At 28.9% G+C, this 17,677-nt stretch overlaps 2 protein-coding genes across 2 annotated transcripts; one reads left to right on the forward strand and one right to left on the reverse strand.

Annotated features, from left to right (window-relative positions):
• Positions 1–279: 279 nt before the first annotated feature.
• LOTGIDRAFT_113446 (hypothetical protein) lies at positions 280–14,147 on the forward strand (the record flags this gene model as incomplete). The annotated part of the gene is made up of 31 exons (XM_009051758.1): positions 280–331; positions 600–739; positions 945–1,110; positions 1,443–1,510; positions 1,832–1,914; positions 2,107–2,149; positions 2,280–2,383; positions 2,888–3,008; positions 3,303–3,420; positions 3,708–3,835; positions 4,053–4,213; positions 5,691–5,808; positions 6,021–6,146; positions 6,325–6,432; positions 6,685–6,831; positions 7,006–7,085; positions 7,414–7,519; positions 7,786–7,902; positions 8,311–8,479; positions 8,884–9,038; positions 9,383–9,457; positions 9,672–9,776; positions 10,772–10,861; positions 11,070–11,223; positions 11,588–11,741; positions 12,051–12,114; positions 12,224–12,307; positions 12,796–12,892; positions 13,335–13,429; positions 13,678–13,788; positions 14,013–14,147. 31 exons carry the CDS (start codon positions 280–282, stop codon positions 14,145–14,147), a joined length of 3,474 nt encoding a protein of 1,157 aa, XP_009050006.1.
• A 1,527-nt stretch (positions 14,148–15,674) lies between these two features.
• LOTGIDRAFT_113516 (hypothetical protein) lies at positions 15,675–15,899 on the reverse strand (the record flags this gene model as incomplete). Its single annotated transcript, XM_009051759.1, has 1 exon — positions 15,675–15,899. A coding segment is annotated over one exon (225 nt), but the record flags the coding sequence as incomplete, so codon positions are not given.
• Positions 15,900–17,677: the final 1,778 nt, after the last annotated feature.

Below are 17,677 nucleotides of genomic sequence, written 5' to 3' on the forward strand. Positions count from 1 at the left end.
AAAAGAAAAGGTGTATTTCAAAAAAGTGACCGGTGACCGGGGGGGGGGGGTGGGGCCTGACCAAACCATTGAGTGTACAATGCAAAGTTACTGAATATTTATTCACAGCCTTATATTTGTTAAAAAGACAAACACATAAAATCTTCCATTTAATGTTATTCCTTTCTTTGGTGTTAAACACCATCTTGTTTCCTTTCTGTTATTGTCAAAGCATGATAGCTTTAAAAAGAAAAACAAAGTGAAAGTAGAGGTCACATGATCACGTGAGGCGGTGTCAAAATGGCGTCGTCTACTGATTGGGAATTCGACAAGTTTGACGACGGTTCTCTGAGTATGTTAACACTGGATTTTTTTTAGACACAGTTAATTATATTGTAGTTATGTTTTTCTATCAATTATCAATTTTATGTCTGATCTTGTGTGTGTTCTGTCAGATTTTCAGCAATATCTGATAAAGGGATAAAAGATTATTGTCTTCCACAGTTTTAGCAGTTTGGAGTATCTCATATGGACTCTTGCCCTTGTCTTCGTACCCTTGTCCTCTTAAATATAGCCTATTTATAAAAGATCGTTTTAATGTATTGCCTTATTTTTCATAGAAATTGTTGGAGAACTACAGCTTAAGAAATATGGAAAATTTCTGGAAGATTATGCTTCTCAACTCAAAGAAATTGAAGATGCTTTGGATGATTCTATTGGAGATGCCTGGGACATGAGTCTTGATCCTATTGCTCTACAGGTACATGTATATGGGTAAATATTTTTTTCAAAAGGATAAATTGATATACTTTTTCTCTTTGTATGGAAATGTGGAAAAAAAAACAATATCAAGAATGCTACTGGCTGTGTAGGCTTTGAGAGGAGTAGCCAAGGTCTATGACTTTTCCCAAAATAAATTTGTAATTTGTAATTTAGCTTTGAATAATATGTTTTCTGTGTTTCAGATGCTACCATACGAACAAACCAATCTATTAAATTTAGTTAAAACAGATAATAAAGTATTGAATAAAATAATCACAGTATTATCAGCATTATGTTGTGAAATGTCACATTTAAAACATGAAGCAGAAACCAAATTTTATAATGCTTTGTTATTTTATGGTGAAGGTGGTAAGTTTGGGGTGTAGCTTACATAATGTTTGATACATGCCCTATCGTTAAAATTGTCTGCTGTGCAAAATAATATTGATAGTTATCGTGGAAGCCAGAAGTCTCATAATTTCTATCAATGCCATTCTAAAATATGTCTTGTTGCTCTTAACTTTCCTTTACTTTAAGTTGTCCCTTTTGTCATTGCATAGATCTACCTAGGCATGATTTATCGATTGGTCAGTTGCTTGAAGTGTAATTATGCTGCAAACTGAGTTGGCATATCATAGTTTTGATGCAACAATATGAAGAATATGTAGTACCGGTAGTGATTTTGTACATGTTTGTTGTAGAGCCAGAAGAAGGATTAGAAGAAGGTGAAGCTCAGGTTCAGATGGGTAGAATGATACCATTATTCCAGGTATAACATAAAGTTCTTTATTTTATATTTCTTAACCTTCTTCATAACATAAATACGTCTTACTCTGATCTTTCTGTTGTCTCAATGACTGAGATGTGTAGTTATTCTGTAAAACACCATTCTATATTCAGTTAAAGAGCCTATTTTGATATTTTCTTGCTATGACAAATCTTATGTTGAGTGATCCCTTCTAACCCAGACAGAAAATAAAGAACACAAGATATATGAATGTAACATGACAAATTGCACTAACTAATATTCCAGACTCATTATTTGAAATATTATGTAAGATTAACATTTTTTTTTACTATATTTCTCCAGGAACTATCATGTTTTGTATCCAGATCCTATGATGTAATAAGGAACATCTGTCAACAGTTATCAGCATTACATAATTCTTACAAGTAAGTTCATATCTCTTTCTTTCAAGAATGCCATTTTAGCTTCCAATATAACAAAATGTATTCTATAGAGTTAATTTGATTGGTTTATCATCTTTAAATTGTAACTGTGATATAAGTAAATGTCAGATTCTGACAGTTGATACATTGACAAATTTTTATGCAATTTTTAATTGGTTTATGATTTGTTTACAGAAGTGGACCTAAATTGATTGATGTTACAGATGTACATTTCACTGTAAGTTATAAGTTTTAAATACATATTTGAATACTTGTAAGATTCTTTTTTGTTTCTCTCTGTCAGAAGGAAGAGAAAAATGTAGGAATTTATTAATTTTTGTTTTTAATTGAACTATTATATGTTTTAGCCTGTATATTCTCATATGGCTGATTTACTTGGTGTATTAATAACATTAGATTCTATCATATCTAACCAATCTTTTATACGTGATCACTGGATGTTATATAAGAGGTAAGTCAAACTATCTTAATTTAGATTAATATTAAAGCTTATACATAAATCCAAACAATCATCAAAAAGAGAATATTCACCATACATTAACTACAAAATCAGGGAAAAAAAATCAACAAAACGTTTGAAAATCTCCAAATATTGTAATATTGTCTATCTAAAGTCAACAATCAGTCAATTTGAAAAAAAAAAAGAAGTTTTCAAGTATATTTAAAAAAAAAAAATGTTTTCAAGTATATTTATAAAAAAAAATGTTTTCAAGTATATTTATAAAAAAAAAATGTTTTCAAGTATATTTATAAAAAAAAATGTTTTCAAGTATATTTATAAAAAAAAAATGTTTTCAAGTATATTTATAAAAAAAAAATATTTTCAAGTATATTCAAAAAAAAAAGGGCATGTTTGCAAGTAATTTTTTTTTACAGATTGTTATATAGTTTAATTTACTATAATTATGGTCAGGAAATTACGAAAATAAATCATTTTGTCCAAATTGAATTTCAGAATGGTCAAATCAGTACGCCATGATCCTGGTAAATTTAATGTACCAGAAGAAAAATTAAGACCTTTTGAGAAATTATTGATGTCTTTAGAGGGAAAGTTATTAGATGGTATGATATATCAGGTATTGTTATTTACTTTTCTTTTGTATCTCAAATATCAAATATCTAAAAACAGATACCATAATTATGATCAAAGTACAATGTACTTTCTATTTTCTCTATGTATACCAATATATGCTTATTTTTAGCATAGATGTAGGAAGTTTTTCAGAGAAGAGGTACCTAATTATTGCTCTTTGCTTCTCATTGGTCTTTAGTCTATAGATTTCAGCCTATGGGATTTAGAACATGTCTGGTAAGTAGTATGCTATATGGTATAACCTATATAATTATTTTTCTGTGTTATTTATTTGTAGAATTGTGTAGAACAACAGTTTGATAGTAATACAATTAATTGTAGTAAAAATCCTAATTTAGCTGAAGAATTTGCTATCAATATTAAGGATATACTGGTAGAGTTAGAGGGTAGAATAGGTAAGTTGTCAACTGTTAACTGTTTCTCCTAAAACTTTTTAATTAATGGATATTGGCAGAAAAGCAGATTCGACTGCTATAAATCAGTTCTGTGGCAGAAAAAACCGAAAAACAAACTAGGGCACAATTCACTAAAACAGAAGATGTATTTTTATGAAATATTGATTTATTTTAGTTATTGTGGATTCAGAAATGGAAACATTCTTTAAGTAGTGTAAGTTAAATATTTGTGAATGTTGATCTAGGGCAAAGTAATATGTGATCTTTTTATTTATTTTTGTTACTAGGTGAGAATAATGAAATAGATCATCGGTATAAATTTGTTGGTGTCTGCGGATTGTATATTCTACATTTTCAAATATTCCGAGTTGTTGATAAGAAACTATTTAAACAGTTGTGGGATATCTATAAAAAGGTTAGTTATGTTATCTACCGCAGTCCAAACATTTTGATGCCAGCCAGTTGAAGGTGGAGTTGGGGATGGAGTTATCATCTATTATTTTCCAAAATAAATGGAATTGCTTTCTTCATTTATTCTATAAAGCTTAAAACACTACCAGTATAAAACTACAATTAATTGATTTCTAAACAGTGCAATAAATGTTTTTGATGATTAATTTTTGTTATTTCAGATTCCATGTGTTCATATAATGGGAAATGTAGTTTGGTTTCCATGTCAATTTATACAGTCACGTCTGCCTAATATAGATCAGTTGTTAGATAGAAAGGCCCAGTTAGCTGTCCAAACACAGCAAACAACATGGCTACAGCAAAAAACACAGCTTTTAACCAGGTAATTCTTTTAATGAAGTTTAGTAAATTATTTGAGACAGTTAGCTTCATACATTCCACTAATAGAATTTCTAAATTGTGGTTTGGACTTTCAGATTGAGATGATAATGTTATTGGCAATAAGAGCCTATTACTCTTTATTAAAGAATATTTATAGCTATTTTTAATATTGTCAAAAATGTCAAAAGCCTGTTACTGAGTTCATAATGCAAAATGCTTGGAGAAATGAAAACAAATGAAATTTTTTTTTTTTTTATCTTTTATGGCTATCTTAATATCAGTAATAACTGTAAACAAAGGTTGGTTATAATTATTGTAATAGTAATGATTGTTGTCTTAATCGTAGTTGTCTCCCTTTATTATGTTAACATTATCCCTGCTAATAAAATAACAAATGAGGGTCTGTTGTCCATTAACATATCCTTTTTATACGCCCACATGAAATGGGGGGCGTATATTGCCGTCACCCATGTCCGTCCGTCTAGAAGGCACAGTTCTTGACGGATTTTGACGAAACTTGGTGTGAGAGTTCGTAAACATCCAAGGATGAACCCTATTGAAAATCGGAAGAATCAAAAAATAAGTATAACTTGTTCTGAAAACAGGTTCAATTTTTAGCTCGTAAACACTATAGAAGGCACAATTCTTCATGGATTTTGACGAAACTTGGCATGAGTGTTTGTTATCACCCAAGGATAAATCTCATTGAAAATCAGAAAAATCGAAATATGCTTCATAGGAGTTATCGTTCTTGAAAACGCTTTCAAATTTTAGCTCTTAAATACTAAAAGGCATGACTCTTGCGGGATTTTGACAAAACTTGGATTTATTATTCATTACCGCACTGAAGATTTGCCTTCTGGAGTTTTCACGAGCTAAAAATTGAACACGTTTTCAAGAACAAAGGCAATGACTCATATTATGTGTACAATGATGAGACATTGTTCATGTCGGAATTAGATGAACTGTTTTTGAGGTTTTGCCTTGACTAAAGGCAATTATTTTTTTTTCATTATTAGGTCACTAAAGACATTGTTATCATTTCTGACAGCTGGTAGTGGGCGTTTGTTAGCTTGCCTGGCAATTCACTGGTTCTTTACATTGTTGTTTGTAAAAAAAATTCTCTATACATCAGCAGAAGGCTAATACTGTGATGGATACTATTTAATGTTATATTTTTTAAGTAACTATTAATAGATGTCTGCTAGGTGTAATTTTCATGACTGTACTAGAACTTAATAACAGAATAAAATTTCAAATGTTTATATTTGTGTTTCTAGCATACTAAAGTTATTATCTGATTTAATTTTTGTCCTTTTGTTCTTTTAATCCTTGAGAATCTCAGATTTCTATTTCTTGTAATGGAATACAAGTCCAAAACAAATTTACTACAAAACAAAACAAAGTTGATTTTTTGATAAAATTGATAAAGCACTCTGCCAAATTGTATTTTACATTAAAAAGTATTTTTTATGTAGAGATATACAAGTATATAGTACTCAAGTCTCAGCCTGGATGGTTAAAATGGAATCTAATCTTGCTAGAGGTGGTACATTGATGGAAGATTTAAACAATAGAGCTGTTCTCTTTATACAGGTAATATTTTCAATAATGTTTTAAACTAAAACATCAAATTATATTATTTTTGATATATTTATTATTACCTTATACATGTATACTTAAAACTTTGAAATATAAAGCTATTGTATGTTTAGAAAAAAAAAACACAAAACATTGCAAAGGAAACATTTATAGAAATTTCAGGAACAATTATATGAAGATATGAAGATATTTGTTCTACTTTCTAGGGATTGTTATATGCTTGCAATCTAAGTCATCTAATACGGACAGTAATGAACTTACATGTGGCCTTACAAAAACCAATGACCAAAACAGCAGTTCTCTCCCTTTGTAAATTAGTGGAGTTATTGAAGGTAAATATTTAAAATTATAATTTTGTAATTCAAGATTCAGTCTTACCCTGGAATTATGTTTAATTTTTGACACTTGTGCTACCTGGATACACTGCATGCTATAATAATGATTTTGAATGTTCAGCATGAAATATTTTTTGATTCATGAAATTTGTTTAATGTTTACTTTATATTATAGGCCATAGAACACACATTCCATAGAAGAACAATGTTAATAGCTGAATCTATTAATCATATTATACAACATTTATGTTTTAATGCCCTCAGTTCTATAGCTTTAGCCAAGGTAAATATATAGTGCTGATGTTTTGTATTTTCTTTATTTTTATATTTTTGGTAATATTTATTTCAATCTTTATAGACCAAAAGAAATTATTTTGCAATTGAGAAATAATAAGAGAATAATTACCAAACTTCTTGGATTCTGTGCATAAAGTCAGGTTTAGAAAACACTTTCATGTCTAAATCATACACAAATGAATACAAAACAAAGGCTTCAAAGATAATGTTGAAAATGGCTATGTATATCATATTTCAGAAAAGAATAATATCAGATAAAAAATATAGTGAACGTAGATTAGATGTACTATCAGCTCTAGTACTAGCAGAAACAGCACTACATGGTCCTGGTTCTAAAGAACGTAGATTAATACTAAAACTAGCTCTCTCTGTTGGAACTAAAATGGTTGGTAGTTTTTCCTATAATTTCGGTGCTTTTATTAATTGACAAATAGTTTTGTTGTATATAGTTGTATAAGTAACCCTAAGAATCTATAGCAACTGTTACAGTAGTCATTGCTTGATTGCTATTTGGGTTTATTGATACTTTTTGGGGACAAAGATCTGTTTGTTATTGTAGAAAGCCTTTAAAGATGATGAATTGAATACATTAGCAGAAACATTACGTAAACTAGATGCTATCTGTGAATTCAGAGAAAAGTAAGTAATCTTAGCATCTCACATTTCAAACAATAGATGTACTTCATTTTATATAGATATGTATTTTGTACTTCATTATGGAGAGTTATATTGCCATACCGGTATATGGTAAGTCAATAGACTATGTATGTTTAAAAGTACTAGTAATTGTATAATATACCATTGATTCTTACATTATTTTATCATCTGAAGCAAATTGTAGGTTGATTAATTTGATAATATCCATGTTATGTGGATATGTACATGATATACTTGTATTTTTTTTTTCTATTACAGAATTTGTTTTGCTTGAAAAGATTTTTATGCTGGTATTTATCATGTATTTTAGGGTTCGACAGGCCTGTGATTGTAGTTTTATATACTGGCATAGAGTCATACTACCATTATATTTAACTGATTTATGTGATAATGTAACAGATACTCATAGAATACATGTAAGTGTTTCTGTTCTATTGTTTATTTCAGTATAATATGTTCATTGTATATTACAGTATATGTTTATTATTCATTGTATATTTCAGTATGATATGTTTATTGTATATTTCAGTATGATATGTTTATTGTATATTTCAGTATAATATTTTTATTGTATATTTCAGTATAATATGTTTATTGTATATTTCAGTATAATATGTTTATTGTATATTTCAGTATAATATGTTTATTGTATATTGCAGTTTATGTTTATTGTATATTTCAGTATATGTTTACAGCTATCAAAGATTGTGTGTCACCAATGTTAAGAGTAAAACATCTTCCTGACTCTACAGAATTATTAACTGTATTTGACAAAGAAATCATGGCCTTCTTGAATGATGTAAGTTAAGAATAATTTTTTTTTAAATCATTCACTTGATACTCAATGGGTGTTGATAGAAATATGAATGGATGATATCATTGTATATATTAGCATTCATACATAGTGTAAAAAGGCCAGGATATTCAGGTTATTGTTGACAAGTCAGTTAACCTGATTAGAATGAACTAGGATGAGTCTGTTGAATAAATAGATGTAATTTTAAGAAAGTACATAAAAAATTGTTACATATCTAAGACATTATGAAACAAAATGACAATTCCAACAAGTTTCAGTGGTGAACTAAGAAATTTCAGTAGAAATCTGTAATTAGCTGATTTTGTGATAAAAAAATTGCATCAAGATAGTGAATATAAATGTCTACAACTAGGTCTAAACAAATTTAGTATCAAGTGTAATTTTTTTCAGAATCTAATAGATCCATTATGTAGATATATAGAAACTGATCTACGTTTACATATACATCAACATCTTCAACTAGATGATAGAAATCCCTTTAAAGTTGGTATCAAAGATTTATCACATCTTCTTAAAATACGACCTATCAGATTCTTTGATAGATATATCAATATAAGAGGTAACATATTTTTTATACATTTTTCAATGTAAGAATTCATAAAACTGTACTAAAAGAAGAAAAAAAAATATGTACAAATTAAATTAATAAGGTTATCCTTTAAGCAGTGGAATGTTTCAATCAGAATTATCTGGAAATCTGGAAATAAATTTTTATTCCACAACAAGTACTTTCAAGGTTCTGCTCTATGTCTGCCTGTTGTAAACTAAAGTTTTAGTCATCAATTGATATACCAATAGAAGAATCTAGTGGTATTTGTATATATATGACTTAATATATTGTATCAGCAGCTATATTACTATCCACATTGTACTTGTGGTATTTTTACACTTAACCTACCCTCCAAACCTCTCATTGTCTTCAAAATCAAACATTATTGTTCTACTTTTTTTTTTGCTTTTTAGCCTTGGTAGAGAGCTATCTTAGTAAAACATTCTATAATTTAACAACAGTAGCTTTACATGATTGGAAAACTTACGGTGAAATGAGAAACATGGCACAACAGAAATATGGTTTAAATTTAGTTGAACCTCATCTTCCTAGTCAGACTTTAGAACAGGTGAAATATATATCTGAAAGATTTAAAATGAACGCAAGAATAGTGTACAATGATATTGGATTAGCTCAGAAACTAAATGAATTAGGTCTAAATAAAAACCCAAGTACTAACGATCTGAACTGCATAACAAAACACCAAATATAAAATATCAGATATTAGATATTATTCTTTTGTGCTGATCATGTAGCTGTCTTTTATGCATTTGTTTATTTATTTAATTGAAGAAATATTTATTTTTATGACAAACCCATGGCAACAAGTTTAGCTACAATGCCCTACTGTCATGATAGTAATACTAAGAATCAAGATATTTGGGTTAATATTAAACTATGTTCTAATTTCAGGGCTTGGATGTTTTAGAGATAATGAGAAATATTCATGTTTTTGTATCCAAATTTCTTTATAACCTAAATAATCAGGTGAGATTAACTTATTTTTTTTTTTTTTAATTAACTAATTACAATTTGTTATTTTTCTAGATTTCAAGTCTGTTGATAATAGAAATTCCTTCAGACTGATTGGCAATCTCAAGGGGCTAACAAATTAAGTCCGTGTGCATGAACAGAAACTTTGTTTTTCATGAAAAAAAAGTATCTGTGTTTTATAATATTAAATATTATTATTGTATTGTAGATATTCATAGAGAAAACAAGTAATAATAAACATTTGAACACCATCAATATTAGACACATAGCTAACTCTATAAGAACACATGGTACTGGTATAATGAACACAACCGTAAGTTATATAAATGTATATAAAACACATGAATAACTCTATAAGAACGTATATTATTGGTATAATGAATGATAAGGTATATATATTGTATGTATATTAGGCACATATACAAATAACATGATTCAGACATAAAACACAGCAGAAAATGCACATAGTTAAATCTATTTCAACACATGGTATAACACTGTCTGTGAATTTGAAATATCCACTATTGTATATACAGTCATATTCATATTCATATTCAGCACCACCCTTCAATGAACAGCCACCAAGAATTCACCCCATGCAATTTTTAACCAAATTTACCTCTATTAAGCACCACCCTCTTGACGCAGCAGCACTTTCAATTTTCTTGACCTTGAACATTTGTCACCCTACAATATGAAGCCAATAATCATTAATTCTTGTAAATCCGATATATAAATTAAACTTAATATTAATTACTGCCAAACATAAATCCTCTGTTTTTAATCCATGAATATAACTCTTAGTTATTAATTTTTTAATCATGCACCAAACTTTTAAATCCTTGAATTAAAATCCTAAAATTTGATTGAATAGCAGAATATTGATATTAATATTGGCCTAAAACCAAATTTGCCATTATTGCTAAGTCCATTATAGTTCACATTCAATGCAAAATGGTAAATATTTCAGGAAAAAAACAGTAAAAATCACAAACTAAAGACTATTTTAACGTTGAACATCAGTTATGCTATTTTAATTGTTATTATGCCTATTGTCATTGTTAGTAAATGCCTGTAATAACAAAATATTAACTTTTCATTCTTAATTGTGTGCACACTATGCATTCACTTGACCACATGCTTAATACTAGTTTGACTGTACTGTAAAATTATCTTCCCACCTCAATGATTAATGCATCATTAATTAAATTATATCATTTTTTTCAACACATCATGCACGCGTGATTAATTAGATTATGTCTTTTTTTCAATTCTTCAGTTTTATTTTTTGTGTTTTTTTTTTTTTAGATCAATTTTACGTACCAGTTTTTACGTAAGAAGTTTTATATATTTTCTCAGTTTATGTATGATGATCATATTAAATCTAGGCTAATTAAGGTAGGCTTATATTAATGTTATAATGATTTAAAAGTAATATGATTGTATCAGTAGCCAAGAAAATTACATTAAAGTAAAGATGGAGACATCTAACCCTATTCTTCAGGAAATGAAAATTACAAAATGATATTGAAATTTTGAGAATAATAAATTTTGAAAATTTTAAATTTATTTGGCTTGGTTGTTTTATTGTAATTAATTTTTTCAGGATTGGAAATTTTTCCGAGAAAATCATATGCAGACTGATCAGAAATATCCATTTGAAAGAGCTGATAAGTTTAATAAAGGAATAAGAAAACTGGGTATGACACCAGATGGAGAGAGCTATTTAGATCAGTTTCGTACCTTGATTTCACAGATAGGTTCGTAACTTTATTATTAAATGAAATTTTCACTTGACATATATACCAGATTGGACAACAAAACAAATAAGTGTCCAAGAGAATCAGTATTGTTACAAATGTAAAAATATTTGATGAAACTCAACTTACAAACGTAATTGTGAGGAATTTACTGAACATAAAGCAAAATGAATAGTGTTATTAAAGGATTCTTAGATATACATTAGAATATCAGACTTTGCTTGTCTTTCACACAATTTGAAAATTTTTGAATTAGAATATCAGTTTTATGTAACATGATAACATAAGGGTAATTTATCATATAGTGTTATATTCTCACATGTAATTCACACTTAATGGGTAATAACATGTACTTATTTTGTAGGAAATGCTATGGGTTATATAAGAATGATTAGGTCTGGAGGTTTACATTGCTGTAGTAACGCCATTAGATTCATTCCTGATTTAGATGATATCATCAGTTTTGAAGAATTATGTACAGAAGAAGGATTATCAGGAGAATGTACCTCTGCTGCCAAGTAAGTATTTGATAGTTACATACAATTAAGTATTTAATATTTACATACAAGTAATTTAGAGCTGATTCTTCAGTGAGAATAGAATAGTAAGCAATTGGACAGTTCAGAATTAAATGGTAGTCCATTAAGAATATGATAGTTGAATAAGAAAAAAATTGCGGAACACTGATAATTAAGGGTCCAATGACAAAAAAAGAGACATTCACAGAACCCATGAAATATATTATTTGGGAAATTTATGTTCTCTGCAATTCCAGGCTTCCCCATGTTTTTTTCACTTTTTCTAGTTAATTTATTTTCTCTCCCCAGAAATCTAGATATGGTTATCAACAATCTGGCAAAGAATTTTGCTGAAGGAACAGATTATTTTAAGGTATATTTTATTTGTTATTATTTATGGTATTATGGCCACTTGTTAGTAAACAGTTGTTTTTATTTTACTACTGTCATTATACAATTGATTAATTTGTGTTCTGTTTCAGATGTTAGTAGATGTATTTTCACCAGAATTCAGGAATCCTAAAAATATGCATCTTAGAAACTTCTTTGTTATTCTTCCTCCTTTGGTAAGTAAATATAGTAGTTGAAATATACCTACTGTATTTATGAATATGGTTATCTGCATATACTTGGTGGCACATGACCTCAAAAACTATAAAGTTTATAGCATGTTAACATTATTTCTGCAAAAAAATCTAAATTTCAGCCATTTCTTTAAAATAGCATGTACATTGTAAGAAAATACCTATTGAGCTGTTCTACTTTACCTACAAAAATTGTATAAGATTTGTCACACAAATATATAAGTACCTACACTTCATGTGGTATTGAAATAACTACTTGAATGTCAATCAATATTGATTACATTACAAAGTTTTTGTTCATCTTTATCATGAAACTTGGGAATATGTCTAAATTTATAATTGATATTGAGCTATGAAAATTGCATAGTTTATTTTTTCAAAAGTTCAAGGTTTATATCAGGATAGAAAACTCTGGTTCACTTATACTTTTTGATGTAGTCAATCTGTCCAACAAATATTTTTTTTTGTAGACATTAAACTTTGTAGAACATTCTATTAGTTGTAAAGAGAAAATGAACAGAAAGAATAAAGTTGGGGCAGCTTTTACAGATGATGGCTTTTCTATGGGTAAATATGTCATATGATATTACTCTAGAGTTACAAATGAGTAGGCCTTCAAATACTTGCCGTATCTGAACTAACTAGTCTACCTAAATTCCCCCAAAAATTTGAGATGTACATTTTTTTTGCTAGCAGTGTATGGTTTAGTTTTGAATACATTTGTATGTATATGTATCAGAGTGTAATGAATCTCAACTACTACGACTATCTCTAGCACATTTCAGATTCAATCTCACATCCAGTTCTTCTACAATATGCATAATATTGTACCATGTAGATATCTGCATGGGAGAATGTTAATAACTGACTGAGAATAATTTGTTTTAATCTGTGATAAGGATTCATTGTCTCAAATGTACATCTGTTTTCTAATAACATTCTAAAGTCACATGTTAACAAACTACACATAAACAAAGCTAATATTTGAGATATTTTCTTATTAATATAGGTGTAGCATATATATTGAAGTTATTAGATCAGTATCATGAATTTGATTCTTTACATTGGTTTCAATCAGTACGAGAGAAATATTATCATGATAAGGTCAGTCATTTTAATCAGTTTGTTGATCCAAAAGAAATGTTGAGTAGAATCCAGTCTAATCTAGTCATAACTTTGCTTTGTTATTTTTTGTGAAGAATTAATGGTAAAAATTACAATCTCTACTTAATGGATAACATATTCAAGCAACAGCATTTGAATTTAATTCACATTTTTAAGCATCATTTTAATTAAAAAACACACAGAATTTTCAGATTCACAAAAGTTTATCACTGCTCTTAAATTAACAGAAAATATTAATTTTACAGAATCAAGTGTCTCAGCAAGCAGCAGGAAGAGTTGATGAAAAATTACAACAAACAATGTCTTTAACATTAAAACGTATTGACTTATACATGCAGGTTAGACTTTCTATCAAATTATATTGTTTAATGTCAGTTTAGACAGATATGTCTTATTATGTGTTGCTCTTGGCAATTTATCAGAAAATTCTTCTTTGACTCAGATAATGGTATCAAAAGTACAATATTTTTCAAAAGAATTATTGAATTTAGGTAGAGTAAGTTTTGAGTATAAGTCAAACCTGGTCAGCTGAATATGCCAATTTTGTCAATTTATTTTCTAGGAGTTTGATTTATTGTATTACTCACTAAGTAGTGCAAGAATATTTTTCCGGGCTGACATGACAGCAGCTGAAGAAAAGGCAGAAGAAAAAGAAAAGGAAAAAGGTAATGTGTCTTATTCCATATTAAAAAATTAATTCTTTGTAACTGTTTATAACCAAATCTTTGGTTTTATTCTGTTAGTAAGAAGACCCTATTAAAATTTAAATGAAAGTAGTTGATTATATAAAATTATGATTAACTGTTGAATTTATCAAGGGAAGTTCCATAAGGAACATACAATTTTTGTTGACTAATTTAAAATATCTTTTATCAAATATCATTGTGTGATTATCATAGTTTTTAGTTAAGGTCTTAAAAGTGGCATATATCTATTTATTTTTACAGCTGAAAATTCAAACCAATCGGCTTCAACAGATTCAACCAGTCAAGAAAATCAAAATGGCCCTTCTACAGGAACCCAAAATCAGGGTAGGTATTTACACTTAGTGGTGATAGATTGAAAACACTATTCCTATTCACAAATAATCATTCCTGTTGAAGTTTATAAAGTTCATTCAAATTAGTTTTCATATCATTGATCTTAAATAAATCATTTCAAGATGTAAAATACAGTATATAAAATATCAGAAAATAGAATTAAATTCCTGCATTTCCTAACATTAAGCTATAGATATATAGATATACCTTGTTTATGAACCATATAGCACATTTTGCTGTTTTACACTACAATATTTCACTTACCACAACCCTCAATATTTTTATCTTATATTTTATATTAAAGCATCTGGATAAACTGGTAAGATAAAGTATAGTTATAACTTGCTACCATAATCTAAAGATTTTCTGTCTTCTTACTAGTCTGTTAGAACACTATTTAATACTGCATATTTCTACATACTTCTAACTATTCTGGTCTTCCAATCTTATATGGTGATATTGAATGCTTTGATGAGCTTTATATTAAAATCTGGTCTGTGTAAAGTCATCTGGAGATAAAAAGACATTTGAGCTCATCCAGGTCTGATTCAAAGAGTCTATTAAATAATATAAATTTTATATATGTAAAGAAAAACATTGTAAACTGTAATGTAAAGATCACTAACTAAACTACTAAATCCTACCTGGATATGTACAAATATGTTTATATTTTGACAGTTTCCTTTTCTATATTAATTCTGAAAAAAAAGTCTGAAGTCTGATGTTATTAATATTGTTCACTAATAAAAGAGTGGGGAAAATTTTCTTTTACATAACTTTGTTATCACAGCATGTTCAATTGGTGTGTGGGGTAGCTAATATACTAAATTTTGTGTGGGTATACTGAATTGTGTGTAGGATAGCTAATATACTAAATTGTGTGTTTGTATACTGAATTGTGTGTGGAGTAGCTAATATACTAAATTGTGTGTGAGGTAGCTAATATACTAAATTGTTTGTTGGTATACTGAATTGTGTGTAGGGTAGCTAATATACTAAATTGTGTGTGGGTATACTGAATTGTGTAAAGGGTAGCTTATATACTAAATTGTGTGTGGGTATACATTATTGTGTATGGGGTAGCTAAAATACCAAATAGTGTGTGGGGTAGCTAATATACTAAATTGTGTGTTGGTTTACTGAATTGTGTATAGGGTAGCTACTATACTAAATTGTGTGTGGGTTTACTGAATTGTATGTGGCATAGCTAATACACTAAATTGTGTGTGGGTGTACTGAATTGTGTGTAGGGTAGCTAATATACTAAATTTTGTGTGGGTATACTGAAATGTGTGTAGGATAGCTAATATACTAAACTGTGTGTGGATATACTGAAATGTGTGTAGGATAGCTAATATACTAAATTGTGTGTGGGTATACTGAATTGTGTGTAGGGTAGCTAATATACTAAATTAAGATATTGTCTTTCTACTTTGATTTATGTTTGATTTCAACTGAATCTTCATGTAGATATAAATGCTAATAAAACTCAATTGAAACATGACTCCAAGCATTATAATTAGATGTTATGCTTTATGAAAATATAATAAAAAGTCAGCTGCTTCAGGATCATTAAGATGAAGGCCCTGTTCTGAAAAAGTTCTGTTTTAGACATTCCCTTTTTTGAGTGAAAATGGACCTTATGTTTTTTCATGTTCATTAAAGGAAGTTCAGAAATTCTTAAAAATACTTTTCATTTAGGAAACTTTCATATTTTTCTTTTAATTTATTAATGTATGGTTGACCTAGGAATTTGAACAAATGCAAATAAAATTCTAGTTATCTAATCATACAATTTGTTAGTTATTTCTTACAATTATGATGCAAAAAAAGGCAAACTTGTTCTCAGTCTGTTTCCTGGATACTGATAAAGGTTTGATGGACTGACTTGGACCATGTGATTGCAGACAGTCACCCAGTATACCTAAAGCGACTTAAAAACATAAAAACTATCTTTGCTTTGATTATCTGTATTGCATGAAAATTAAAACGAAATATAAAGTGTAATAAATTTATATTTGTTATTTTGTTTCAGAACCTGAAATTCCACCACCATTCATAAGTTCAGAAGGAAGTTCAGTTGGTGCTCCTCCTCCTCCCCCACCCCCTCCACCACCTCCTCCTCCACCCCCAATGTAGGTTGGTACATAGGTGAAGAGATTACCACATACATTTGCCCTAACCTATCAATGTAGGTTTACAGTGAAAACAGTACCTTTTACACTTTTTGAAGAAATTTTTTAATGAATATTTTTCTCTTAATATGGTTTACGAGTAATCTAATCCTCCTATCTTTTAATATTGGTCTTCAGATGAATTGTTCACTCCCCTTTCCCAGAGTGTATTTTTTTTTAACAGAGGTAAATAATTACTGGCTCTCCTTTTCTCCAAATTATAGATTTGTAAGGCCTGATGATTACTTAATTTAAACTATTGTAACTTCCTGAAACCTCATTGTAATCAGTATATTGTATTATGAAGGTACTTATTTTGATGTTTTTTATGCCTCAAAAGCCTGTATCTTAACTACTTTGTCATATCCAATTAAAATACAAGTACTTTGTTTAGCAAAGATATGAGTGCCATGATGAGTGTAATTTCCATGCACAATAGGACCAAATCAAAGTACATGTTGTATAACCATTGCTGTAAATGTAACATTACTTCTATTGTAAGATATGTACTACAATCTGATATGAAGTGTCTGTTAACAATTAAACCATGAATTTTGTTAAAAGTTAAAAATATCTACCTGATTGGGTCAGTAATATGATGTAAAATGTAATTTGATTGTGATGAAATTGTTGATATTAGATACGGAATAATATAAATAAGTTATGTTTTATAGTTGACAGGCTAACGTCAGGAATCCTTCTCTTCTGCCTTTATTAATATAGATAGTCGACAGGCTATCGCGGGTTAACTTTTTCTTGTGTCTTCATGATCATAAATAGTCGACAGGATAACTTGGGGTACTTTTCTCTTCTGTCTTTAATAATGTCGATTGTCGACAGGCTAACATTGGGCATCTTTCTCTCCTGTCGTTATTAATGTAGATAGTCGATAGGATAATTTTTTCTAGTGTCTTTTTTGGGCACCTTTCTATTTTGTCTTCTTTATCATAAATAGTTGACAGGATAACTTGGGGTACTTTTCTCTTCTGTCTTTATTAATATAGATAGTCGAA

The sequence above is a fragment of the Lottia gigantea genome (genome assembly GCF_000327385.1).
Source record: "Lottia gigantea unplaced genomic scaffold LOTGIsca_17, whole genome shotgun sequence".
Classification (NCBI taxonomy): domain Eukaryota; kingdom Metazoa; phylum Mollusca; class Gastropoda; family Lottiidae; genus Lottia; species Lottia gigantea.